Genomic DNA, 27,262 nt, shown 5'->3' on the forward strand with positions numbered 1-27,262 from the left:
TTTGAGATGCCACATATTTTCAGTGCACTGCATATTGTTCAGAACTTGACATCATTGTTCTTAATGAAAAGTTTTATCGACTTGATTTCAACTGCAAGAATTTATTAATCTGTTGTCGTGGCCACATGTATACGATGCTGACGGTCTGAATTTTACTTTTCACCATTTGTCGTGCACTTTGCCAACTACATTGAAAGAAGTAACCTAACCCCCCGTCTCTCTCTCTCTCTCTCTCTCTCTCTCTCTCTCTCTCTCTCTAGCACACGCACAAACACTCACACACACACACGTTCATTTTCTTGTTCTTTTAACAAATAACAATTCATAACAATTCGTGTGTGTCTGTCTAGGGACTCGCCAGATCCTTCTCTTAACCTACAAGGATAGAGCCATAAGCTTGGCAAAAACAAGCGCAACACAGAAAATCACTTCTTTCAAACACCTACTTATTTCTGAACATAATTTGTATTGGGATCGTCGGGTATGATCCAGCGATATTCCAATCTTTTTTTTTTTCCTTTTTCTTTTGCAGCGGAAAAATATTTGCTTCCAACCACGCAAAATATTCGTTTACACATTTTTTAACTGTACTAAACTGAAAACATCACAAGAAACCAAACCTATGGCAAAATTGTGTGTGGGAAACTATTTCAAAATCAAGTTTGTCCAGCTTTACCATTGCAGCGGCCGATGTGGTGCAAGGTCACTTACTTGGTGCCAGACAACACTACTTCCTGCTCGCTATCTTGGCCATTTCCTGTTCTACTCAGTATGCAAATTATCTAACCATACTTGCATAGTAAGAACGTTTTCCAAATACGTAGTTTACCACGAAGATTTTCTGCGAGTCCTGTAAAACAATCACCATCAGTTTTGTGAACGACCCCTTTGTTTAAAGTATACATTTGTCTGCACAGTGTGATAGTAGGGTGGCCCCTCTCGGCGGACGCTCAAGTCCTTCCTTGGGCATGGGTGTGTGTGTTGTTCTTAGCGTAAGTTAGTTTAAGTTAGTTTCAGCAGTGTGTAAGTCTAGGGACCGATGACCTCAGCAGTTTGGTCCCTTAGGAATTCACATACATTTGAACATTTTTGGCGATAGTAGATCCAAGTTTCACATACAGGAGTTCTGTGTAGTACTCCTCAACTTTTCAGACCATTATTTTCAAGTCACCTTCCTGTATTCTTTTCAGTTTGGAGTTAGCAACAGCGATGGACATGGCACAATCAGTTCCTTCATTCAGGATATTTTGTAGCTGTTTATACGAGATACCTACTTTCTCCACAGTCTCACTAATTCTAATACGACAGTCTTCTATGACGCTACCTTGAATTTTATGGCCCATTTCTCGAAAGAAAATCTCAGCTTGGCATCCGGAACGTTTCTGTACAACATCCGCATGAATTTACCTCAACTTCGTTATACGTAGGCCATAATGCACATTTTTAAAGAACTTATTTTATCACTATGCCTCACTAATGTTTGTATATTTTTTTTCAAACCTCGGCAGCAGGCTACTTAATGTAAGGGCCAACTAACTACCAGAGTGAAAAGTATGAAAAAAAGAACCATTACAATAAACACGCTTGCAAATAATCATGCCGCTTGTAGATATAGATCACATTAGTCATACATAAAATGAAGAGTGGACACAAGTGGTAGTATTAGTCCGTGAATCAATATTTCGGGAAAACTGCAACTCGCATTACTCTACTGTATCTTTAAAGGCATTGCACTGTTTTGTGTACTCACCTTCCAGGAATAGGAAACTGTACGTGATAAACGTTATGTAAATAAGGCACATAATATCCAGTGAGAATCCAAACGCTTGAGACGTTGTTAGAAACATGTACCAAGCAGCCGTGTGTAAGTCCTGAAATGAGATGCATGTTACGGTCTTACATAATTCACACTTTGAAATTGATCGCTTATAACACAAACAAGTTAAGTTTCTTTTACGCTACGGAACTTATTCATTGGCCAACTGGTAACTGTGAAAGGGAACAGTGTTTTATAATACAATGAAGCAATGAGTCTAGTTTCAGAATTTCCTCCAAAGCTAGAGGTCTACATTTTTGAGAACGTCACTAGATAATAGTAGTACGCCAATTTAATTTGTGCTTATTCATAATTGTTTAAGATACGTTATTCTTTCCATTTAGATTACCTGATGTTTGTCAAACTCCTCCTTGAGAATATTTTGGGCTCCATATGCTCTAATAGTCGTTAAACCCTGAAGAGTTGCCAAGAGGTGCGTGAAGACTGGGCTCTTTGCTGCGGAAAAAGGACACATTCTTATAGAGGAATCACAGCAGGTATAAAGGCATAGGAGAGTACTGATGACTCAGTATTGCCAATAAGCTTATTCTGTTAGTGGATTATGTGGCATCACAATAATAGAGAAATTATTCTTGTCGATAAGACGCTAAAATGGGCTATATGAACGAAGTCTGCTACAAGTGATTTCTAACTTTGCTATATGTGAGCTGTGACGTGGGCCTTTACTGAACTTTTTTCGCTGTGTTGATACGACTTACGCAATACAATGAACTCTGATCATAGAAAAAAAAATGATAAATCATGTGTCCCAGAGCCCGTCGGCCCCTGTAAATTCAGAATTCGCTGGAACAGAGTAACAATACAGATGAAATATTCAGACGTCATACTCACTCATTCCTTCCAAGCGCTTGATGTTCTTCGACGCCCTCAGATAAACCTTCCTAACGAACCAAAACAAGGCTCCCATAACAACGATAGGTAGTATATAAACCCAGTTGACAGACACGGCGACAATTAGAGATCCTAGGACGAGCATGATTATCTGAAACAAAAATAACCACTGTTGTCAAAACAGGAATTTATCTCCTTGTAAAATGCTCAGTAGACATATTTTTTTTTTCTTTTTACATAGCGTTATAACAAGAAAGAGTATTTCAGAGCATCAACATCATCGATGAAAAAGTTTATGAGGAAATATACTTTCACGAATGTTCTTGTAGCTCATTACTCCGTACCGAAAACCTGATGGTAGAAAGCAGAAACAACAGTTATGCTACAACATGTACGCATACCTTGTAACATTACTCTTACGTCTTCATATTTGTGATAAGCTCTGTACATATGACTTATTGATTACCTTCTTGTATGTCTCCTTATAATTAACAGGGAGAATGAATTTCGTCTTTCAACTTCCATAATTATTTCCAGGTATTATCATTTCCTTGTTTGTATTATTATAACAATAGAAAATGTTTAAAAATGCTCTGACCACAGATTGGTGCTAGAACATATTATGTAAGTTACCATATACCTTGCACCATAGGTGTATGGCTGAAACTGATGACTTGAGGACGTTTCAGATGTTGTGTTACTGATATGGTTGAATAATAAATATTCAACAGTGGAGGAGAGTTTGTGAAGATGCTATTGACTATGAAAACATCACGAATAAGAAGCAAGTCAATTTTCTGATGGCACGCACAGTAATTGTGTATTATAGGCACTGATTACTCAGACAGCCTAACGGTACAAGCGCATTGCACACATGAATTCCTACCTAGCTCTTGTCATCTAGGTCTTTAATTACTTGTACTACATCAATGTAATATAGATTCAGCAGGACTAATGAGTGCCAAAGTTTGTGTTGTACCTGCAGTGGCTATGCAGGGTATTTCAAGAATGCTTTACGTGAACAATGATAGCGACTTTGGCGCCAGTTGTAAGTTGCCGGTAGTCGAGATGGCGATAACGGAGCAACAAAAAACGTGCGGCGTGATTTTAGTCGAGAGTTTGTCAGTTCATCTCTTACAGATGTATGGGGCTCTGGGACATACTGATCTCGCAATACACAACAGGCCTCCTAGGTCGTCCGACGTTACGGTATGTGACCTTTCCGTGAGGGGGTGAGGGCAGTTATGTAAGATTTCGCCTCTGTGTCTCCCCTTCCAACAACTTTGGTGAACTGCTGCGTCACTTGGCTACAGCAGTGAAGGCAGTAACACGAAACATTTTCGCAAAACTATGCGACGAGTTCGACAGTCGTCTGCATGTTTGGCGTGCGTCCACTGAAGGGTACTTTAAAAACCTATGAAAAATAAATGAAAACTTCGATAGTGAATGTAACTGTAAAAAGTACCACAAATTTAAGCTTGCTTGCATATAGAAGATATGCCTTTGCAGAATCATATGGTTCTTTTCAAAATAAAAACTTTGTGGTCCCATGTTTAAGTTAAAATTAACACCAAGTTTTGACGTGCAGTCTTGTGAAATCAGATGGATCTTTCTGAAATGCGATGTATTTCACACAGTTTGTGGAGACTGTGTAGGTAAGCCACAAATCTCCTGCAGCTTTATTGTCCCTTCTGTGGACACCTTTTAATGCTTTAGGTTTGATGATGGGATAACATCATGAGGAGTAGAAACGCTTACTGATAAATACGAGGTGGGAATAAAAATCATTTGAGACTTTATTTCTGTTTTATTAAGTGACCAAGTTTTTGCATCTATCTCTGTGCTGATCATGCCGAAGACTGCAGAAGAGACACTTTTAGGGGTTGCACTTAAGTACAGCTAAGATTATTGGCATAAAGATGATAGTCACTATCAAATAAAGTAGATTAACAAAAATGAAAAAGTTATGGCCCAAGAACAGAGCCCAGTGGGAGACCCGCATGTACCTTTGTCATTATGACTTCTTCATACCTTACACGAAACTCATCTTCCGTTTTTCAGAAAGCTGTCACATCATACACGTGTAGTTAGTGTAAACAGTGGTCGTGGAACTCTGCTGAAGTGATAATATCTGAACTTATTTATAGGATGTATCGAGAAAATGAAACAATGTCATCAGTTTCCTTACTGAAAATATTTTTAGGAATAAAATATTTTCAGCCGCGTGGAAGTATTACGTAAAATATTGAGCAAACAGTTATTCAAACAGAAAATCATTTAGTTTTCTGTCTTCGGTTTAATTACATTACACACTTTACTAACTTAGCAGTTATAGTGTTTGACTTACTTGACTAGCATCCAAAATTGCCTTTGGCAACAATTCGTCTATAGCTCCCATGTCTTTAGAGAAACGGTTCAAGATTCTACCTGAAATAAAATAACCTTCATTAACATCAAGCAAAAAGAACGAAACAGATTTCACGTCACTATTTCTATAACGACATGAATACTTTTTTTACGTGTGCAATAGATCATCTTCAGGTATGCCATTTATTGCTGTCATGGGTAAAATTGGGCACTGAACCTTGTAGCAGAATGAATACAATTATCAGTTCGGTTCCTTATTAAGAGTGATATTAGTTGCAGTCAATATAATGTCTCCGTGTTGATATGGTGGGGGTTTATCGTGAGCGTATAAATGAAAGCAATGGAATTATTGCGAAAATAGCTTCGATCCATGGACCTCAGGTGCGAGGATCTATTGATAAGTCTCATGAATTGGTGTCACAGTTACAAAGACTTTCTTATGCGTCACATTTGTTGACAAGTTTCACTTTTGCCACAATTTTATTCATACACTCCCAATAAAGTCATCAAGGATTAGGTTCTTGGTAGAAGTTTTAATTCATTGATGTTACACATTTCATAGAAAAATAAAAGAATTAGCGTCTGCGACAAACTATTTTAAACAACGTAAAGTGGGCTGCTATGCAAACAGAAACGGGGTTGAGGGACGTACATGAGGACTCACAAAGGAATGGTCAGACTTGTCACGTCGATGCTGCCGTAATTTTTTGCAGCTCCTAGTTAAGGCCAATTAAAATCCAAATGCAAGATTTCAGCTGCAAACATGAAATAGCCCAAAAAAAGTCACGAAAAAGGGTATTTTCTTGCATGGTGCTTTCAACTAAGAGGTGGACACCCTGTGAATGTTCTACTACTTGCTTTGAGGATATTCTCGTACAACAGATGACAGCTGAAGTCATTTTGAAATAAGAAAAATGAAAACTTTATTTTTTCATGAATCATGATATTCTTCCGTTTTGTGGGAACAAATCCCTCCTCCCTCTACATTCTTGACCAAGTGACAAAGTTTTTGATTCAATAACAGCCGCAATTACAGCTAACCCTGACAAAGAACTAGAGACACTTCATGTTCCAGCTAGTTTAACGAATGTATTTCAACCGCCAGACAGAAAATTTTCCTTCCTTGGAAGGTATTTTACAGTACATTAACAGAGAAATTTATTATGAACAGATCACTACAGTTTCCAGTCTACCACATGACAATATTCTTAAGTTGCAGTCACTAGTACAATACCAATTTTTCTCTCCCCACATTCAAAATCTGATGAACTGTATGTGGCAGTCCTCAAAATAGGTCCGGATTCATTTCCAACACAACTCAGTTTTTCTTTTTTTTTCTAAAAGGCCTGTCTGTGACCCGTAGAGGTGTCAGATGTCGTCCTTAACTTTATGCTCATGATGCGCAAAAAAATATATTTTTCGGACAATGCATCATTATCACTGTTTTGCGATAGTTGCGAGGAATAAATTTAATGTCCACGTGTTGGAAACCTTGTATTCATTTGTGTATACTCTGTACCAGTTTCGAAGAAAAATTGTACATAACATAACCGCGGCGGTTCAATCGGCAGTTCAACGCTCATCTCGCAAGACGCCGTGAATACCGGCAGCGACCGAATTTACGGCTTTACCCTTGGCAATTTACGTGAAGAAACCGTGCGAGAAATGTCATATTTTATAAATGCTTTCAGTAACTTGAAGTTCATGTTGGCAGCTGCTATTTAGTATGTGGATGTTAACTGACATTAAATATGAGTTTCACAAGAACCACGGTAGGTTTCTATATGACAAGTCTGAGCTCTCCTCGTCAGCGCTAAAACAGTTTAATAATGTACTCCGAGAAAGTGAATAATATATATACTAAAAGATGAACTTGGTGTTTCATTTGGCTGAGCCTATATACGGTGCCAAGTACACATTACGCTTTCGCTCTGATGGGATGTACATTAAGAAGTTGTGTTAGTGTCGTTGATGAAGAAACTAGTAACAAGAACCTGGTGCCGACAATTTCTCTTTTATTTAATTAATTATTCATTACCTATACTGTGAACACGGCGATTTACAATCTCCTTCTACTGTTCACATTTGCTTGCGAAGTAGAAATTACCGTTTTTTCTTTATTTTCTCGTGTTGTTTTTATGCTTACTGGAGCCACTGTTACTACACAACTCTCTGAATCAATTTTCATTTGGAAGCTTAGAATTGTTCACCTTTTTCATACGGCAGAAAAAAGTACTTTTATCTTAACCATAGCCTACTGTTAGCCTTAGTTCCATCTTTTTCTATACTATTACTATTAATATTGCAGTTTATAGTTTTTAAACAAATGTACTACTTCTATTAGTACTACTATTGTTACTACTACTACCGCCACTAGAGCTGCTACTACCGTCTCGAACTTTACATATATTACCATGACTTTTATTTCATCAGTCGTCTTCACAATACTATTAAGTCTTATCTAAATATTGCCATTGTCAAGGCACTTAAAATTGGGACAGGCACATTGTTTACTGTTCCGAAATAGTAAGACGTTGGATAATGCAATCCGCATCAGATCAACCATACTGTATGGTGTCAATATGCAGTCTGCTTCCCTTGAATACCATCATACAGGCCGCCAAACGCAACCTGCCCATCCAACGGAGGCATCACGATCATTGAGACATTGTGGATGAAGTTTGAGACGAACCCAGCACAGCGGAGACCCTCACTAAGTACGATTGCTTGGAGAAATAGGGAAGATCATCGCAGGTTCATTTAGTAAGCGAGAAAGCGTCACACAGATGCTAATCCAACTCCAGGGTCAAACGCTACAAGAGAGACGTTGTACATCATGATTCCGTTTACAGTCCAGTTTCCTAGAGTGTATGTACCTATTACAGCCAACCATTATATTGATTCCTCCTGCAAATATCCCGCGAAAAGATTACGAAAGCAAAATCTGAGATATTCGAGCTCACACGGAGGTTTGCGACCAACCGTCCGTTCCACAGATCATTCGAGAGTAGAACAGGAAAGTATGGAAGCGACCACATACCATAAGGTGGCTTGAGGAGTGTAGATGACAATGTACAGCGCAAACTCTGGTGATCGGCAACTGTTGGCTGCCACATCTCTCTTCCGTATGTTGACCAAAATACTGGTAAGGAAGTTTTTTTCCCCCTATCACGGATACGTTAATTCAATCTTAAGCAGAGAAGCGGGATGCAAAAATCTGTTGGAACATCCTAAAATACGACGGTTTATTTGAAATGAAAATTGCAACCAACCCCTCAATAATAATTTGAAACGATTTACTAAACCGTTTGCCAGGTCTGAATCCATTGCAAGTTCATCATCAGACTAACTTAATGCAAATAGCCCTGAAGTCACGGGGGTGCGAGTGGGGAGCGATTGGTGCCATGAGTCCTCCGACTATTTGATGTTGCCCTGCCACGACTTCCTCTCCTGCGCTAATATCTTTATTCCAGAGTAGCAATTACATCCAATGTCCTCAATTATTTGTTGGATTTGACTCCCGCCATAGTTTTTACCCTCCACAGCTCTCTCTAGTTCTACGGAAGTTATTCTTTGATGTCTTAACGCGTGTCCTGTCATCCTGTCCCTTTTCTTGTCAATGTTCTCCATATATCATTGCCGATTATGTGGAGAACCTCCTCACTTCTTATCTATCCAGAAAATTTTTAGTATCCTTCTGTAGAACCACATCTCCAGCACCTCCATTCTCTTCTTCTCCGGTTGTCCCATAGTTCAGTACATGATTCACTACCATACATTGCTGTGCTCCAGGAGCACATTCTAACAAAAATGTTCCTCAAATTAAAGCCTATTAATGATAGCAGTAGATTTATTTTCTACAGGAATGCCCTCACTGCCCGTCCTAAACTGAATTTTTCTTCTTCTTGCTTCGTCTGTCATATGTTATTTTGCATCCAATGTAGCAGAATTCCCTGTACGTCACCTACTTCATGCTCCCGTATTTTAATGTTAAGTTTCTCACTAATGTCATTTCTGCTACTGCTCATTACTTTCGTCCTTCTTCAGTTTACTTTCAGTTCATATCCATTTCGGTAGACTGTACATTCGCTACTGTATGTCCTGTAATTCCTCCTCTCTGTCCATGATGATGGCAATATCACCAGCGAATATTATTGCTGATGTTCCATCACCTTAATTTTAACAACTTTTTACATTTTTTTCGTAACTGCGTCTTCGATCAGTAGATTGCAAAGCAGGGAAGAAAGGCTGCATCCCTCTCTTACGCCATTTTAATACGATCTCTTAGGTTTTGGACTTCCATTCATATTGTTTCTTCTTGGTTCTTATACATGCTTACCCTACAGCTTATACTACTTTTCTGAGAATTTCGAACATCATACACCATTTTACATTGTGGATGGTTTCCTACGTCGAAAAATCCTTGTTTCCCTTATCAAGTGCAAAGTCAGAGCTGCCTCTTTGGTACCTTTACCTACCCAAAAGGCAAGCTGTTTGTCACCTAAGAAATCCAAGTCAGAGCTGCCTCTTTGATACATTTACCTACCCAAAAGGCAAGCTGTTTGTCACCTAAGAAATCCTCAATTTTCTTTTCCATTTTTCTATATTGGGTGGTCAGAAACAGTCAGAAAATTTTGTAACCTGTGATGGTGTTGCAGAGTAGACTACGCTGAGAAATAATTATCTAGAAAAAAAATTCAGTGTGTTGCATCGTTTCCGAGTTAATTAGCATTGGACTTATCCAATCAAGTCGTTGCACGTACAAATTCAAGAGGCACGCCGGATGCAGTTAGTCTCAGTTGTTCTCATAGAATAGATGACAGCGCACGAAACTGGACAGTCTTTGGCTCGGGTTTGGTCTTTACTACTGTCCCATATCCAATTATTGTATCGCTGTCTAGTTCGGTTTTAGGAAACCAAACTAAGCCGTTTGAAAATTTGCGCGCGCAACGACCTGATTAACGATGCTAATTAACTCGGAAACGATGTAACGTATCAAATTTTTTTATAAACAATTATTTCTCAGCACAACCTACCTTAAAACACACTAGCACGTTTTTCAGACTGTTTCTGACCATCTTTACATTATTCTTGTCGACAATTTGAATCCATAAGCTCTTAAGCTTATCGTGCGATAATTCTCTCACTTATGTGTCCCTATCATCTTTGCATTTATGTGGATGATACCTTATTTTCCGAAAGTCTGATGATATGTCTCTGATCTTATAGATTTTACACACCAATTTGAATAATCGTTTGGTTGTCATTTTCCCCAACGAGTTTAGAAGGGGCGCGCGGGATTAGCCGAGCGGTCTTGGGCGCTGGAGTCCTGGACTGTGCGGCTGGTCCCGGCGGAGGTTCGAGTCCTCTCTCGGAAATGGGTGTGTGTGTTTGTCCTTAGGATAATTTAGGTTAATTAGTGTGCAAGCTTAGGGACTGATGACCTTAGCAGTTAAGTCCCATAGGATTTCACACACATTTGAACATTTTTTGATTTTAGAAGGAATGTTGTGTGTGCCTTTTGCCTTATTTGAATGTAAATCTTCCAAAGCTCGGCCAAACTCTAACACTGGCTGTTCTAAGTCTTCCTAATCGACTTAAATTTTTCTCATATCATGTCAGGAGAGAGTTCCTCTCGTTCATAGAGCCCTTCAGTGTATTCTTTCCATCTATCCACTCTTCCCTCTACGTTTAACAGTAGAATTCCTCCTGAACTTTTAACGTTGCCATCTTTGCTTTCAATTTAACTGAAAGTTCTTTTGACCTCTCTGTAGGCTGAATCAGTCTTTTCAATGACCATTTATTTTTCGATGTCATCAAATTTTTCTTGCAGCCATTTCCTATTCATTATTCCTGTTTATGAATTTCACTGAGCATTCTTATACTTCCTTCTTTCTTCCATCAGTTGAAGTTTTATTCCTGTTACTCAAGGATTCTTCGAAGTTATCTTGTTTATGCTTATATCTGTCTGTCCAACTTCGATGATTTCCCTTGTTAGACAAGTCCATTTCTGTTAAGCTGAACTTCCTACTTTGGTATTCGCTATCGTAGTATCTACAGCCTTAGAGACCCTCAAACGCACATCACCATTTCTCTGTGCTTCAGTATCTCAAGAATTTTCACGTTGATCCTTCCTGCTCTTCATTATTACTAAATTGTAATCTGAGTATATCTGCTACTGGTCACGTCTTCCAATCCAGTATCTGATTTCGGAATCTCTGCCTCACTATGATGTAATCCAGTTGGGATCCTTCTATGCTTCCAGGTCTTTCCCAAGTATACCTCCTCTTCTCGTGGTTTTTGAACTGAGTATTCGCTGTTACCGGCTGCAAAATCTATTAGTCCTCCTCCTTTCTCCTTCCCACTACCGATCCCATATTCTCTCGTAACACTAGCTTCAGTTCCTTCTCTCCCGACAGAGTTCCAGTCCCATCTAACTGCTAGATTTTCATTTTTTTTTACACACTGAGTTACCTGTTCAGTCCCTCATCTATTCTCTCTATCACTTCATTCTCTGCTTGTCAGAATGTCATGTATACCTGAACTTTTGTTGTTGGCGCTGGTTTTCTGTCGGTTCTGATGAGGGTAATCCAACTACTGAATTCAGTGAAACTCATTCTCTGCCCTACCTTCCTCTTCATAACCAGTCCAATTCCCGTTATACCACTTTCTGCTGCTGTTGATATTATCCCACATTCGTCTGAGCAAAAATATTTACTTTTTTTCCATTTCACTACCCTGACCTCTCACTACACTGGATTTAGCTTCCGCATTTCCTTTCTCATGTTTTATAGCTTCATTACCACATTTCTGACTATACACGCTCCGATTCGTAGAATGTTAGCCTTTCGTAGGTTGTTTTTTTCCTGGTCACCGTCCCCTTAGCAATCTCCTCCCGGAGATCGGAATGGGAGACTAGTTCGGAATATTTTGCCAATGGAAAGACCAGCAACCACGACACTTCCTCATTTACAGGCCACAGGTTCTGTGGATACGCGTTATGTGTCCTTAATGCACTGATTTCCAATGCCTTCTGCATCTTCATGCCGTTGAACATTATTGATTCTTCCCCCTTACAGGGCCAGTTTACCTCCCCCAAGGTCAAGAGAGTATCCAGAACCTCTGTCCGCTCCTCCGTCGTCTTTGATAAGGCCGTCGCCATAGCTTAATGACTTCTTATGCCGGAGATCTTCGGCCGCCAGTGCTGATAATTTTTATTCACAATTACGGCGATACGTGGGACTAAACCCGGAACCCAGTACTTTTTGATTACTAGTCGAAAACGATACCCATATACCACGGTGCCTGTTCGGTAACACTCTGCCTTATAGAAAACTGCGCCAAATGCGTCATGAAAGTATCATTTTAACATGATTATGGAAACAACGTCTGTATGCAGGAATTTTTATTTACAGTCGAGGAGAACCAAATCAACCGCTATTGAGGAGCAAAACAGAGTGGATAAGGTAAATTCATCATGAATTAGCTCTTCCAAGCACTCAACACGATCTAGTTCTAGCACAGTATCGGACGTCAGCAATCACAGTTGCGGAGGCGGGTAATGGAATTGAGACTGCAGGACACGAAATTCCACGTGCGTTGTGTTATGGTGCAGCAGTTGCCGATGCATTGCTTCCACGTAATAGAAACAAAAGTGAAACTCTCAAAACACGGAGTATCCTTATAATTAAGATGTTTATAATATGATTCTTAATTCTATCCTAACAGAGATCACTAAAGCAACAGTGAATAAAATGTGATACGACATTTTAATATTTTATAGATCAGTTTTTACTTACCTGATGGGTTTAAATTGAAAAATCTCATGGGTGTCCGTAACAAATTCTTGAACATTGTATTGTGAAGCTGTTTGGAGCAGCTCATGCAGATATTATAAAACACAAAAGACCGAGTGAACGCTATTAAAAACAGTGCAGCAATGATTCCAATATAAATAAAAATGTAGGTGTCTGTGTCTAATATGTTGTCAATCCCTTGAATATTGACACCGTCTTCAGAACTAATTACAAGTATGTTCCCTCCGTCCGTTGTGCCATTGTAATTCTGCATCTCAATAATGCGTGCCAACCTTGCCTCTTCCTGCGTCGTCCTGTGGGAAAAGAAGTATATCTTTACTGTTATTCTGATAAATAATCGATAGGAGTGTCAAGTTCCATATAACTACATATTAATGAAGAAAGGGGTTAGCGTTGGGGAGTGACCTAAAAATGATGTTTAGTATCTGACATAATATGGTGCTAGAGGATAATCAATGCTATACTGATATGTGTAATACTGTAAGGGAGAGTCCAGATGTACTCTGACGGTGGATATGCGCATTAAATAGCACGTTCCAGAAAAATATATGACCATTTCCACTGGACCTTGTTACACGGTATTTTCAGGTAAAAAAAAGACCTTTTTTATGTTAATTCCATTGAGGATAAGTGTCGCGGTTAGACAAAAGACATTTGCTGTTTACTCACCAGTAAGAAATATAATAATCAGCGCCACTTGCCAATCCTTGTGCGCAAATGAACATCAGCATTAAGATGAATAGCACGAAGTAGTTGGTCCCTGACGAGAAGTAGCCAATGTAGGGGGAAGTTTTGACGACGCCCTTGGTCGTCGCTTCCATCATGTCCGGCGCAGCCGCCTCCTCCTCCTCCTCCTCCTCATCCAGTATGGAGCCGTGCCGTGAAGTCTTGCTCTTGAGGGGAAAAAAAGGCCACAATAGACTATCTCAAAAACAAATACACAAATACACACTTTCAGATACAACAGAAAAGATAACATAAATGTATCTTCTACATCTACATATATACGCCGCTAGCCACCAAGGGATGTATGGCGGAGGGCACAATTCGCGCCAAAGTCATATTTCCCCCCCACCCCCTCCTCTGTTCCACTCGCGGATCGCGCGAGGGAAAAACGACTGTCTGAATGCCTCAGTACGAACTCTTATTTCCCTTATCTTAGAATGATGATCATTAAGCGATTTGAAAGTTGGTGGTAATAATGTATGCTCTACATCCTCGGCGAAGATTGGATTTCGGAATTTAGTGAGCAACCCCTTCCGTTTAGCGCGTGGTCTGTCTGCAAGTGTGTCCCACTTCAGACTTTCTATGAGATTTGTAACGCTCTCGCGATGGCTAAATGTACCACCCACGAGTCTTGCCGCTCTTCTTTGGACCTTCTCAATCTCTTGAATCAGACCGAACTGGTAAGGGTCCCATACACACGAACAATACTCCAAGACTGGACGAACTAACGTATTGTAAGCTATTTCCTTTGTTGAATGACTGCATCGCTTCAGGATCCTACCAATGAACCGCAATCTAGAGTTCGCCTTACCCGTTACTTGTGTAATCTGATCATTCCATTTGAGATCATTTCGAATAGTCACAACCAGATACTTGGCTGATGATACCGCTTCCAAAGACTGTTCATTTATTTTGTACTCATACATTAATGGGGATTTTCGCCTTGTTATACGCAGTAAGTTACACTTACTAATATTGAGAGATAACTGCCAGTCATTACAAAATACTTCAAATGGCTGTGAGCACTATGGGACTTAACTTCTGAGGTCATCGGTTCCCTAGAACTTAGAACTAGTTAAACCTAACTAACCTAAGGACATCACACACATCCATGCTCGAGGCAGGATTCGAACCTGCGTCCGTAGCGGTCACGCGGTTCCAGGCTGAAGCGCCTAGAACCGCAAGGCCACACCGGCCGGCCCAGTCATTACACCAAGCATTTATTTTCTGCAAATCCTCATTGATTTGTTCACAACTTTCGTGTGATACTACTTTCCTGTAAATTACAGCATCATCGGCAAACGATCTAAGCCCGCTGTCAATAACATCAACCAGATCATTTATGTAAATCGTAAAAAGCAGAGGACCTATTACGCTGCCTTGGGGCACACATGAATTTGCTCTTGTTTCTGTTGAAGTTACCCCAATCAGGACGATATACTGCTCCCTGTCTGTTAGAAAACTTTCTATCCAACCGCATGTCATTGGATAGGCCGTAAGCGCGCACTTTATGTAGCAAGCGACAGTGCGGAACTGAGTCGAACGCCTTTCGAAAGTCGAGAAATATGGCATCAACCTGGAAGCCGGTATCTAGAGCCTGTTGTATATCATGCACAACGACGGCCAGCTGTGTCTCGCATGACCGCTGTTTCCTAAAAGCGTGCTGGTTTCTGCAGATGAGCTTCTCAGAGTCTAGAAAGGTCATTATGTCTGAACACAAAATATGTTCCATGATTCTACAACAAATCGATTTCAGTGAAATTGGCCGGTAATTATGTGCATCCGATTTTCCACCCTTTTTATAGATTGGTATGACCTGGGCCTTCTTCCAGTCACGTGGAACTTTCCGCCGTTTCAATGATCTCTTATAGATGATGCATGAGAATGGTGCTATATTTGTAGCACAGTCAACATAAAATCTTACGAGGATACCGTCTGGGCGAGATGCCTTTCTGGCGTCTAAGGATCTTTTACAATCTCAGATACACTAAACACTATGTCAGCCATCATTTCATTTGTTCGATAATTGAAAGGGGGAATGGTGCTGCAGTCCTCTATCGTAAACGAGTTTTTGAAAGATAGGTTTAGAATTTCGGCCTTCTGTTTATCATCATCAGTTACATTACTCGTACTGTCAGCAAGAGTAGGTATTGAATTATTTGTAGCGTTCATAGATTTTACGTACGACGAAAATTTTTTGGGGTTATTTTTTGAATCTGCAGATAAAATATTGCTTTCAAATTCGTTAAAAGAGTCTCTCATTGTCCTTCCGACAGCACGTTGAAGTTTTTAATCACCGTTCTTCTTTCGCTGTAATGAACAGCAACACATCCCTCACCAAAAGATATGTGACTTCCTTTGTAAATGTATTTATATAAACTCCAAGACAAAAAAATCGAGGCACCACGAAGAAATTATCCGAATGGGAAAGTAAAAAGAAGATAACAATTTCAGAAAAATTGGATGGTTTATTCGAGAGAAAGAGCTTCACAAATTGAGAAAGTCAATAACGTGTTGGTCCTCTTCTGACCCTTATGCGATCAATTATTCGGCTTCATATTGATTTGCAGAGTTTTCGGGTGTCCTCCTGAGGGATAGCGTGTCAGATCCTGTCCAATTGTTGCGTCAGATCGTAAAAATATCGGGATGGTTGGGGCCTTGCACATAATGCTGTAAACGTTCTTAATTGGGGAGAGACTCGGCGACGTTGCTAGCCAAGACAGGGTTTGACAAGCAGGAAAACAAGTGGCAGAAAATCTCGCCGTGTGAAGGTGGGCATTGTCTTACTGAAATGAAAGTCCAGAATGGCTTGCCATGAAGGGCAACAAGACCGGCTTAGATATCGTCGACGTACGACTGTGGTGTAAGGGTGTCGCGGATGACAAGCAAATGGGTCCTGCTAGGAAATGAATTGGCAGCCCAGACCATCAGCCCTGGTTGTCGAGCCGTATGGCGGGCCACAGTCAGGTTGGTATCCACTGCTGTCCGGGGCGTCCCCAGACATGTCTTCGGCCTTGATTCTCATTCAATGGAGTAGAAATGTCTTCAGTGATGAGCCTCGCTTGTAACTTAGCGCCGATGAGTAGCGAAGACGTGTCTGGCGACATTCCACGTAGCTTTTGGGCGTGGGTCTTGGGTGACATTTCAGGTCTTAGCAGCAACACCAGGCATCGCATGAACCTCATCAGACGGCTACAAGTATCCTGACTAGAAGTGTTTCTTAGTCTGGAACTGGTGTCATGTACACGAGGTCTTTGGCATTCAAAAAAATGGTTCAAATGGCTCTCAGAACTATGAGACTTATCTTCTGAGGTCATCAGTCCCCTAGACTTAGAACTACTTAAACCTAACTAACCTAAGGACATCACACACATCCATGCCCGAGGCAGAATTCGAACCTGCGACCGTAGCGGTCGCGCGGTTCCAGACTGTAGCGCCTAGAGCCGCTCGGCCACTCCAGCCAACATTTGGCATTCCCTCATAAATAAAATAGTAAAAAAAATCAAGAAGCATCTGATCAGGGGGGCCACATAAGAAAATTGTTATATCTTTGATGGAAAATCAGAGCGTTAGAGGGGTTGTAGAATCATAGATCTTGATAAAATGGGAGAATAAATACAAAGGAAGATGATAGATTAGATAAAGGTAAGTGTACGTAACTGAGTATTGAAAGTCAGATGCAGCTCTGAAACTTAAAAGTTCCGAGAGAACAACTAACAGTAAATTAATACAAAGACCAAAAAACGATGCACCACGAAGAAATTATACGAATATGAGGGTAATAGATAGATGTGATGTACATTACAGACAAACAAACGATTACAATTTCAGAAAAAATCGAATGATTTATTCAATAAATAAATAAAAATGTCGTGTGACTAGGGCCTCCCGTCGGGGAGACCGTTCGCCAGGTGCAAGTCTTTCGATTTGACGCCACTTCGGCGACCTGCGAGTCGATGGGGATGAAATGATGATGATTAGGACAAAACGACACCGAGTCCCTGAGCGGAGAAAATCCCCGACCCAGCCGGGAATCGAACCCGGGCCCTTAGGAGTGACATTCTGTCGCGCTAACCACTCAGCTACCGAGGTCGGACATTCATTCAATAGAAAGAGCTTCACAAATTCTCCAAGTAAATAACGTGCTAGTCCACCTCTGGTCGCTATGCAAGCAGTTGGCATTGATTGATAGAGTTGTTGGATGTTCACCTGAGGGATATCATGCCAAATCTGTCCAATTGGCGCTTGAGATCGTCAAAATCCCGAGCTGGCTGGAGTGTCCTGCACATAACGCTCCGAAATTTCTCAATTGGGGAGAGATCCGGCGACCTTGATGGCGAAGGTAGGGCTGCACAAGCACGGAGACCAGCGGCGTGTGTAGGTCGGCATTGTCTTACTGAAATGAAAGCCCGGGATGGCTTGCCATTAAGGGCAAAAAGAAAGGGCCGTAGAATGTCGTCGACGATCCGCTGTGCTGTAAGAGTGCCCCGGATGAACAAGCAAAGGGGTCCTGCCAGAAAATGAAATGGTAATCCAAACTATCATTCGCGGCTGTCGGGCCGTATGGCGCGTGACAGCCGGGTTGGTATCCCACCACTATCTCCTGACACGTCTTCGCTCTGGAATCTTAATGAATGTAGTAGAAATGTCTTCACTGATGAGTCCCGTATCTGACTGAGTCGGGATGACCAGAGAAGACTTGTCTGGAGACGCCCCAGACAGCGATGGGATACCACCCCCAATGTCGCCCGCCATATGGTCCGACAACTATGTCGTAGCAGGATCCATTTGATTGTGATCCACAGCACGCTTGCAGCGCAGCAGTACGTAGGCGATTTTCTACGTCCTATTTTGTTGCCCGTCATGGCAAGCCATCCTGGGTTTACATTTGAGCAAGATAATTTCAGCGCACACACACGACGAGAGTTTCTACTGCGTGTCTTCGTGTTTACTAAACCCTACGTTGCCAGCAACGTTGCCAGATCTCTCCGCAATGGAGAAAGTTCGGAGCATTATTGGCAGGCCCTCGTACCAGCTCCGGATTTTGACGATCTAAAGAGCCAGTAAGACAGAATTCGTCACGATATCCCTCATAACGACATCCAATAATAATTCTAGCAGTCACTGACAAGCCCAATAACTACTTACATAAGGGCCAGGGCCGGCCGCTGTGGCCGTGCGGTTCTAGGCGCTTCAGTCAGGAATCACGTGACCGCTACGGTCGCAGGTTCGAATCCTGCCTCGGGCATGGATGTTTGTGATGTCCTCAGGTTAGTTAGGTTTAAGTAGTTCTAAGTTCTACGGGACTGATGACCACAGATGTTAAGTCCCATAGTGCTCAGAGCCATAAAGGCCAGAGATGGACCAAGGCGTTATTGACTTGAATTTGTGAAGCTCTTTCTCTTGAATAAATCATCCAGTTTTTCTTGACATGTAATCATTTGTTTGTCTCCTCATATACATCACATCTACCAATTTCCATCCCTTTCGGATAATTCCTTAGTGTACTTTTAAAATCGTATTTTGATTTCTCTGATAACGCTAAACGGAAAACAGAAGCTTTCTTGTATAGATTACTTGTATCTCGGCAAGTGCCATTACAGCGCAGAGAACTTAAACAATCCCCTGTTCGCTGGGACCAATGACTCATACAAAAGGAAAGATGGTTTAAAGGTGTAGCTACAAGAGGGACCGATAGACAACAGTCGATCCAGTAAAATGATTTTTAGTAAACATTTAAAAAAAAAACGGGGACCGACAGAAAAGAGCATAATTGTTCACAACATATAAATTAATGCAGAAAACGTTAAAAATAGAGAAAAAGTGACATTAAGTTTTTCATTTCGAAGCAGCGGAGGATTTCCGCACTTTTACAAGCTGTCACTGGCTTCGCTGCAGCTCGCCAGTTGGGTAAATCTTTGTTTCTGCCCACGTCGAGGAAACCAGGAGAACAGTATTGCCAGTACATGGGGAGATTTCTAAGACGAATAGGTTCTGTGACTCGATCTGCAGAGAAATAGCGGGTACTCGGCTGCTTGTTGACGTCGTGGCTCACCTTGATGGAGGTGCGCGACAGCTGCCTGGTGATGCCGTGGTGGGCCCGCTCCGCCTCCGGCCGCTCCTCGCCGCCCTCGTCGCCCTCGGCGGCCCCCAGCATGGCCGAGTACTGCGGCTGCCGCGTCAGCGCCGCGTAGCCTCCCTGCGCCTCCACCTTGCCCTGCACACGCATCGAGTGCGTGCTTCCATTAGCCGGGGTTGTCCCCACATTCACTCTGCACCCGCCACCGTAGCCGAGGTCGCAGTGGTGTTTGGCCCAAGGTCATTCACTATCTGATCAAAAATATCCGGACACCTATTAACGTTTATGAGCTCCAGACCGTGGAGTCGCTGCTGTTCGGTCAATTAGCAACTCAATTGGCATCACGAGGCTGTGTGCACCCCGTATCAGTCCTCACACCAAGTGAGGACTTGGCAATACCGGGAATTGAATCTGGGTCGTCCGCAAGGCAGCCATCTATCCTGAACACTCAGCTACAGAGATGAACTCTGGACACCTGTTAGTGGACATTAATATGGGGTATGTCCATCCCCTTTATGATGGCTTGAACTCTGCCAGGGACACTTTCAATGAGCTGTCTGAAAGTCTGTGTAGAAATGGCAGTACATTCCTCCTCAACAGTCACAAAGATGGAAGTCAGATTGAGGTCTAGAAAGATGTCGACATTCTAAATCATCCCAAAGGTATTCACCTGACTTCAAGTTGGGACCATGAGAAGGCCATACCATTGTAGGAATGCTATTGTCCACAAACCATTGCCTCACAGATGCTGCTTTGTCATGCTAAAACAATCATCGTTTCCGAATTGTACATAATACACAATGCTGCAAACTCCTTTCGCATTTAACATTTTCTTAGGTGTGATAAAGGCACCAGGCCGTAACAACGAAAAACAACCACATACCCTTACACCACCTCCTTTATACCTCACTGTTGATACTGATGGCAGGTAACAACCTGCAGGCATTCACTAAACTCAGACCCTGCCAACAGACTACCACAGGACATAGTGTGATTCATCACTCCAGATCAGTTGTTTCCAATCATCCAGTGGCATCATTCTTTGCACCACCTCACGCATCGCTTCGCACTGATTACAGAGATATGTGGCTTACAAGCAGCTGCTCGACGGTGGTACCCATTCTTTTTAGCTTCCTAGGCACCGCCATTGTACTAGCTGGTCTGCTCGTAGCACTTTGGCACTCACGTGTGATTCCTTCCATTGATTTCACGTGATTTTTTTACGGTCACCCTCCAAAATGCTCAATAGACCCTATCTATCGGAACATGAGATCTGCCTGCTCTTGGTTTAAGTATGGTTGTTCCTTCGCGTTGCCACTTCACAGTTACATCACCAACTGTCAACCTGCCCAGTTTTACAAGATTTGAAATGCCCCTGTTGGATTTTCACTCTGGTGATATCCGACGACTAGTCCAAGTTCAGAAGTCACGAAGCTCTCCTGGACGAACTATAATGCTGTCATTGCTTCTCTTCTGACAACCCATTACTCCTCATGTCCTTTTATACCTTCGGGCCTACCCCTCACTACATCTAGTTGTCAGTTGCGGATTATATATGTCTGTCCGGATACTTTTGATCAGATAGTGTATAAAGAGCGTAAAATGCGCTCTTACAGGTTGGACGTTTTGTAACACTTGCCAGCTATTTTTCATCCATTGCTAATTTAATTGTTGAATCTAGGTTTTGTTAGTAATCTGAGGATGCATACTGCTTGAAACCGTTTTTGAGAAAGATATTTGTAAATATAAAACTTAATCTCATGCGATTATTATAAACCACTTAATTTTATTATCTTGACAATTTCAGTTTAGTTTCGTCAATGTGCAACTGAATAAAACCAATTTTATCATTTCACGCGTGTTTCTCCTTTATTTCTTCAACAGCTTCATCAGTGGTCTAAAATATGTGCGTATTTCGGTGTATAGGCCTACTGAAGTGCTTAAATTCTAGACACGGTACTTTCAGTTCTGACAATATATGAATTCCTGTGACATCATAATGGTAATTTTCTTTTTTTTACTTACTGATTTGTAGATGTTTCTCTACCTTCGTTCTTGCTTTGCTAGTTTTAAAGATGATGCACCGCTTCCAGACTTTCGATATTCACTAGTACAGCACTGAGAATATGAACATACAAACGTTTGATGTTTTGTTTTGACTATCGTTGCCAACTTTTGTGTGTATTTGTGACATCTGTAGTCTGTGTGTGTTTTGGCAAGAGCATTCAATATTTGGAGATCCTATTCTAAATTAAGAGCTTGAATATGAAATTAAATCTTTCTAGTATAAAAGTTCCTGATTTCAGCTGCAGACCAAACTGAGCGAGGGGACGCAGTACTGGAGTCACATTCGGGAGGAAATCCCCGTCCGGCCAACCAGACTTCCATTTTCCGTGATTTCCCTACATCGCTCCAGGTAAATATCGGTGTGGCCCCTTTGAAAACGGCTCGGCCAATTTCCTTCCTTGTCCTTTCGTAATATGAGCTTGTGCTCCGTCTCCAATGGCTGCCCTGTCGACAGGAGGTTAACCGCTAACATTTCTTCCTTTTTATTTACCAACTTCAGACTGAGTTACTCGAGATAAAAAATAAGAAGAAACTTGTTATGGTGTCCTGATTCATAATAACACACTGCAGAAACCAACAGAACTTCTCGACATATGACAGAAAAAAATTAGAGATACATTTATTTGCTCTATCTGAGAATACGATTGAGACCATCAGATGTAATGAATGGGGCACTGACCAACGGCATTCTGAAAGGAAAAGAATAAATGGGAAGAAACCATACAAACTAGCTATTGCAATCATATTAATTTTGTTCTTTCCAATAAGCGTGTGGTATTGTTGGCTGGTCTTTCAGGTACTTTTTTTTTTTTTTCGCTTAAACTCTGGTCTCCTTTAGAACACGTGGGCAATGAATGAAACCCAGTTCTTGACTTGACAGCCAGTTTGGACGTATGTATTTACACCACCTAATTTATCCTAACATATCTCAGCATTAAGAAATGAGAATTTATAAAGAACTATTATAATCGTATTTGTTAGTGAGCAACAGAAGAATGGAGAGTTGTGGAATTTATTAACACCCAATAGGGTGCGAAATGATGAAAACCACAGTGAAAATCCGATGAAGCTTTGCACAGATGTGTTGGGCAATTTCTCTAGTACGCCCACCGAACGCGTAGTGTTGCTCTTTTCATTTCTGAGCACAGAGTGAGCACGTAAAGATGCTTAGAACAATAGTGTCTCCCACCTAGAATGAGGGCCTAGTGTGAGATTTCGCCTGACGTCATGCAGCCCACATAACATAGCTGTCATGCGTTTCTTTCTGCAGGACAATTCTCGGCCGCTCTCTGCAGGGGCAATGAAGATGCTCCTGTAGCGTTTTCGATGGGAAGTGTTTGATCGCCCACAATAAGACCCGTAATTGACTCTCCCTGAGTTTCGTCTCTGCTCACATGAATCCTCGGCTATTAAGACAATGTTCTGGCACAAACAACGAGCTGTAGACCAGCGTAGAGAATTGGCAGGAAGCACCGGCGGCTGCCTTCTATGACTATGACGATGGTATTGGAAAGGTCATACAACGCTACGACAACTGTCTAAATCGGAGCGGCGACTATGTAGAGAAGTAGTTGGAAGGTGTAGTTAACTGTTGAAAATAAAACATTTATGATTTTCAAAGTGGTTTCCATTTTCCGAACGATCGGACCTTACTTCCCGAATAGGCCTCATATAATAATTTAAATTTGTTCTTTATTTCGTCGTCTCACTTGCAAATTCATTTTTGTGATGACTAATTTCTGTTAATATTTGATCATCCTTCCCCCATGAACCATGGACCTTGCCGTTGGTGGGGAGGCTTGCGTGCCTCAGCGATACAGATGGCCGTACCGTAGGTGCAACCACAACGGAGGGGTATCTGTTGAGAGGCCAGACAAACATGTGGTTCCTGAAGAGGGGCAGCAGCCTTTTCAGTAGTTGCAGGGGCAACAGTCTGGATGATTGACTGATCTGGCCTTGTAACATTAACCAAAACGGCCTTGCTGTGCTGGTACTGCGAACGGCTGAAAGCAAGGGGAAACTACAGCCGTAATTTTTCCCGAGGACATGCAGCTTTACATGCAGCTTTACTGTATGATTAAATGATGATGGCGTCCTCTTGGGTAAAATATTCCGGAGGTAAAATAGTCCCCCATTCGGATCTCCGGGCGGGGACTACTCAAGAGGACGTCGTTATCAGGAGAAAGAAAACTGGCAATCTACGGATCGGAGCGTGGAATGTCAGATTCCTTAATCGGGCAGGTAGGTTAGAAAATTTAAAAAGGGAAATGGATAGGTTAAAGTTAGATATAGTGGGAATTAGTGAAGTTCGGTGGCAGGAGGAACAAGACTTTTGGTCAGGTGATTACAGGGTTATAAATACAAAATCAAATAGAGGTAATGCAGGAGGAGGTTTCATAATGAACAAAAAAATAGGAGTGCGGGTTAGCTACTACAAACAGCATAGTGAACGCATGATTGTGGCCAAGATAGACACAAAGCCCATGCCTACTACAGTAGTACAAGTTTATATGCCAACTAGCTCTGCAGATGATGAAGAAATTGATGAAATGTATGACGAGATAAAAGAAATTATTCAGGTAGTGAAGGGAGACGAAAATTTAATAGTAATGGGTGACTGGGATTCATCAGTAGGAAAAGGGAGAGAAGGAAACGTAGTAGGTGAATATGGATTGGGGGGAAGAAATGAAAGAGGAAGCCGCCTTGTAGAATTTTGCACAGAGCATAACTTAATCACAGCTGACACTTGGTTCAAGAATCATAAAAGAAGGTTGTATACCTGGAAGAATCCTGGAGATACTAATAGGTATCAGATAGATTATATAATGGTAAGACAGAGATTTAGGAACCAGGTTTTAAATTGTAAGACATTTCCAGGGGCAGATGTTGATTCTGACCACAATCTATTGATTATGAACTGCAGATTGAAACTGAAGAAACTGCAAAAAGGTGGGAATTTAAGGAGATGGGACCTGGATAAACTGAAAGAACCAGAGGTTGTAGAGAGTTTCAGGGAGAGCATAAGGGAACAATTGACAGGAATGGGGGAAAGAAATACAGTAGAAGAAGAATGGGTAGCTCTGAGGGATGAAGTAGTGAAGGCAGCAGAGGATCAAGTAGGTAAAAAGACGAGGGCTAATAGAAATCCTTGGGTAATAGAAGAAATATTGAATTTAATTGATGAAAGGAGAAAATACAAAAATGCAGTAAATGAAGCAGGCAAAAAGGAATACGAACGTCTCAAAAATGAGATCGACAGAAAGTGCAAAATGGCTAAGCAGGGATGGCTAGAGGACAAATGTAAGGATGTAGAGGCTTGTCTCACTAGGGGTAAGATAGATACTGCCTACAGGAAAATTAAAGAGACCTTTGGAGAGAAGAGAACCACTTGTATGAATATCAAGAGCTCAGATGGCAACCCAGTTCTAAGCAAAGAAGGGAAGGCAGAAAGGTGGAAGGAGTATATAGAGGGTTTATACAAGGGTGATGTACTTGAGGACAATATTATGGAAATGGAAGAGGATGTAGATGAAGATGAAATGGGAGATAAGATACTGCGTGAAGAGTTTGACAGATCACTGAAAGACCTGAGTCGAAACAAGGCCCCGGGAGTAGACAACATTCCATTAGAACTACTGATGGCCTTGGGAGAGCCAGTCATGACAAAACTCTACCATCTGGTGAGCAAGATGTATGAGACAGGCGAAATACCCACAGACTTCAAGAAGAATATAATAATTCCAATCCCAAAGAAGGCAGGTGTCGACAGATGTGAAAATTACCGAACTATCAGTTTAATAAGTCACAGCTGCAAAATACTAACGCGAATTCTTTACAGACGAATGGAAAAACTGGTAGAAGCGGACCTCGGGGAAGATCAGTTTGGATTCCGTAGAAATGTTGGAACACGAGAGGCAATACTAACCTTACGACTTATCTTAGAAGAAAGATTAAGAAAAGGCAAACCTACATTTCTAGCATTTGTAGACTTAGAGAAAGCTTTTGACAACGTTAACTGGAATACTCTCTTTCAAATTCTGAAGGTGGCAGGGGTAAAATACAGGGAGCGAAAGGCTATTTACAATTTGTACAGAAACCAGATGGCAGTTGTAAGAGTCGAGGGGCATGAAAGGGAAGCAGTGGTTGGGAAAGGAGTGAGACAGGGTTGTAGCCTCTCCCCGATGTTATTCAATCTGTATATTGAGCAAGCAGTAAAGGAAACAAAAGAAAAATTCGGAGTAGGTATTAAAAATCATGGAGAAGAAGTAAAAACTTTGAGGTTCGCCGATGACATTGTAATTCTGTCAGAGACAGCAAAGGACTTGGAAGAGCAGTTGAACGGAATGGACAGTGTCTTGAAAGGAGGATATAAGATAAATATCAACAAAAGCAAAACGAGGATAATGGAATGTAGTCAAATTAAATCGGGTGATGCTGAGGGGATTAGATTAGGAAATGAGACACTTAAAGTAGTAAAGGAGTTTTGCTATTTAGGGTGTAAAATAACTGATGATGGTCGAAGTAGAGAGGATATAAAATGTAGACTGGCAATGGCAAGGAAATCGTTTCTGAAGAAGAGAAATTTGTTAACATCGAGTATTGATTTAAGTGTCAGGAAGTCGTTTCTAAAAATATTTGTATGGAGTGTAGCCATGTATGGAAGTGAAACATGGACGATAACCAGTTTGGACAAGAAGAGAATAGAAGCTTTCGAAATGTGGTGCTACAGAAGAATGCTGAAGATAAGGTGGGTAGATCACGTAACTAATGAGGAGGTATTGAATAGGATTGGGGAGAAGAGAAGTTTGTGGCACAACTTGACTAGAAGAAGGGATCGGTTGGTAGGACATGTTTTAAGGCATCAAGGGATCACAAATTTAGCATTGGAGGGCAGCGTGGAGGGTAAAAATCGTAGAGGGAGACCAAGAGATGAATACACTAAGCAGATTCAGAAGGATGTAGGTTGCAGTAGGTACTGGGAGATGAAGAAGCTTGCACAGGATAGAGTAACATGGAGAGCTGCATCAAACCAGTCTCAGGACTGAAGACCACAACAACATTTGATCATCTTCAGATCTTTGTAATCATATAAGGAACCCATCATATCCAGACGAAGCTACATGTTACAATGTCACACAAAAATTTCCTAAAGGAGTTATCAGGACTTTACCTTCAGTCAAAAGAGTTCCCTGATGGCAGCACAGTCTCTATATGTTCTCTTATGGATGTTTTGACTGTCTATACTATTTGTGTACAAATTTTGTTTTTGGGTATACTGAATAAATAATACTTGCGTTGTTGATGAGCACCACGTGGTTTGCTTCGGACAGGTACTGCAGCTGATGAGTGACCAAGATGCGCGTTTTGTTTCGCAGGAAGTTGATGATGCACTCATCGAAGAGGTGTTTTCCGACGTGGGTGTCAACAGCTGACAGAGGGTCGTCAAGGAGATAGATGTCAGCGTCATGGTACACTGCCCTGTCAAACAAAAAGATTTTGTCACAAACGAGAATGATCAGTATCGTATTCATGATCTTT

At 41.4% G+C, this 27,262-nt stretch overlaps 1 protein-coding gene across 1 annotated transcript in view; it reads right to left on the bottom strand.

Annotated features, from left to right (window-relative positions):
• Window positions 1-27,262, bottom strand: part of LOC126236243 (ATP-binding cassette sub-family C member 4-like) — a 294,541-nt gene that overhangs the window by 44,553 nt on the left and 222,726 nt on the right. The window contains exons 11-18 of the mRNA XM_049945386.1: window positions 27,019-27,202; window positions 19,634-19,795; window positions 13,522-13,745; window positions 12,835-13,145; window positions 5,016-5,095; window positions 2,669-2,819; window positions 2,166-2,272; window positions 1,751-1,871 (exon numbers count right to left, since the gene is read on the bottom strand). Coding sequence (XP_049801343.1) covers window positions 1,751-1,871; window positions 2,166-2,272; window positions 2,669-2,819; window positions 5,016-5,095; window positions 12,835-13,145; window positions 13,522-13,745; window positions 19,634-19,795; window positions 27,019-27,202 — 1,340 coding nt within the window. The remainder of the gene's footprint in view (window positions 1-1,750; window positions 1,872-2,165; window positions 2,273-2,668; window positions 2,820-5,015; window positions 5,096-12,834; window positions 13,146-13,521; window positions 13,746-19,633; window positions 19,796-27,018; window positions 27,203-27,262) is intronic.

The sequence above is a fragment of the Schistocerca nitens genome, chromosome 2 (assembly GCF_023898315.1).
Source record: "Schistocerca nitens isolate TAMUIC-IGC-003100 chromosome 2, iqSchNite1.1, whole genome shotgun sequence".
Taxonomy (NCBI): Eukaryota; Metazoa; Arthropoda; class Insecta; order Orthoptera; family Acrididae; genus Schistocerca; species Schistocerca nitens.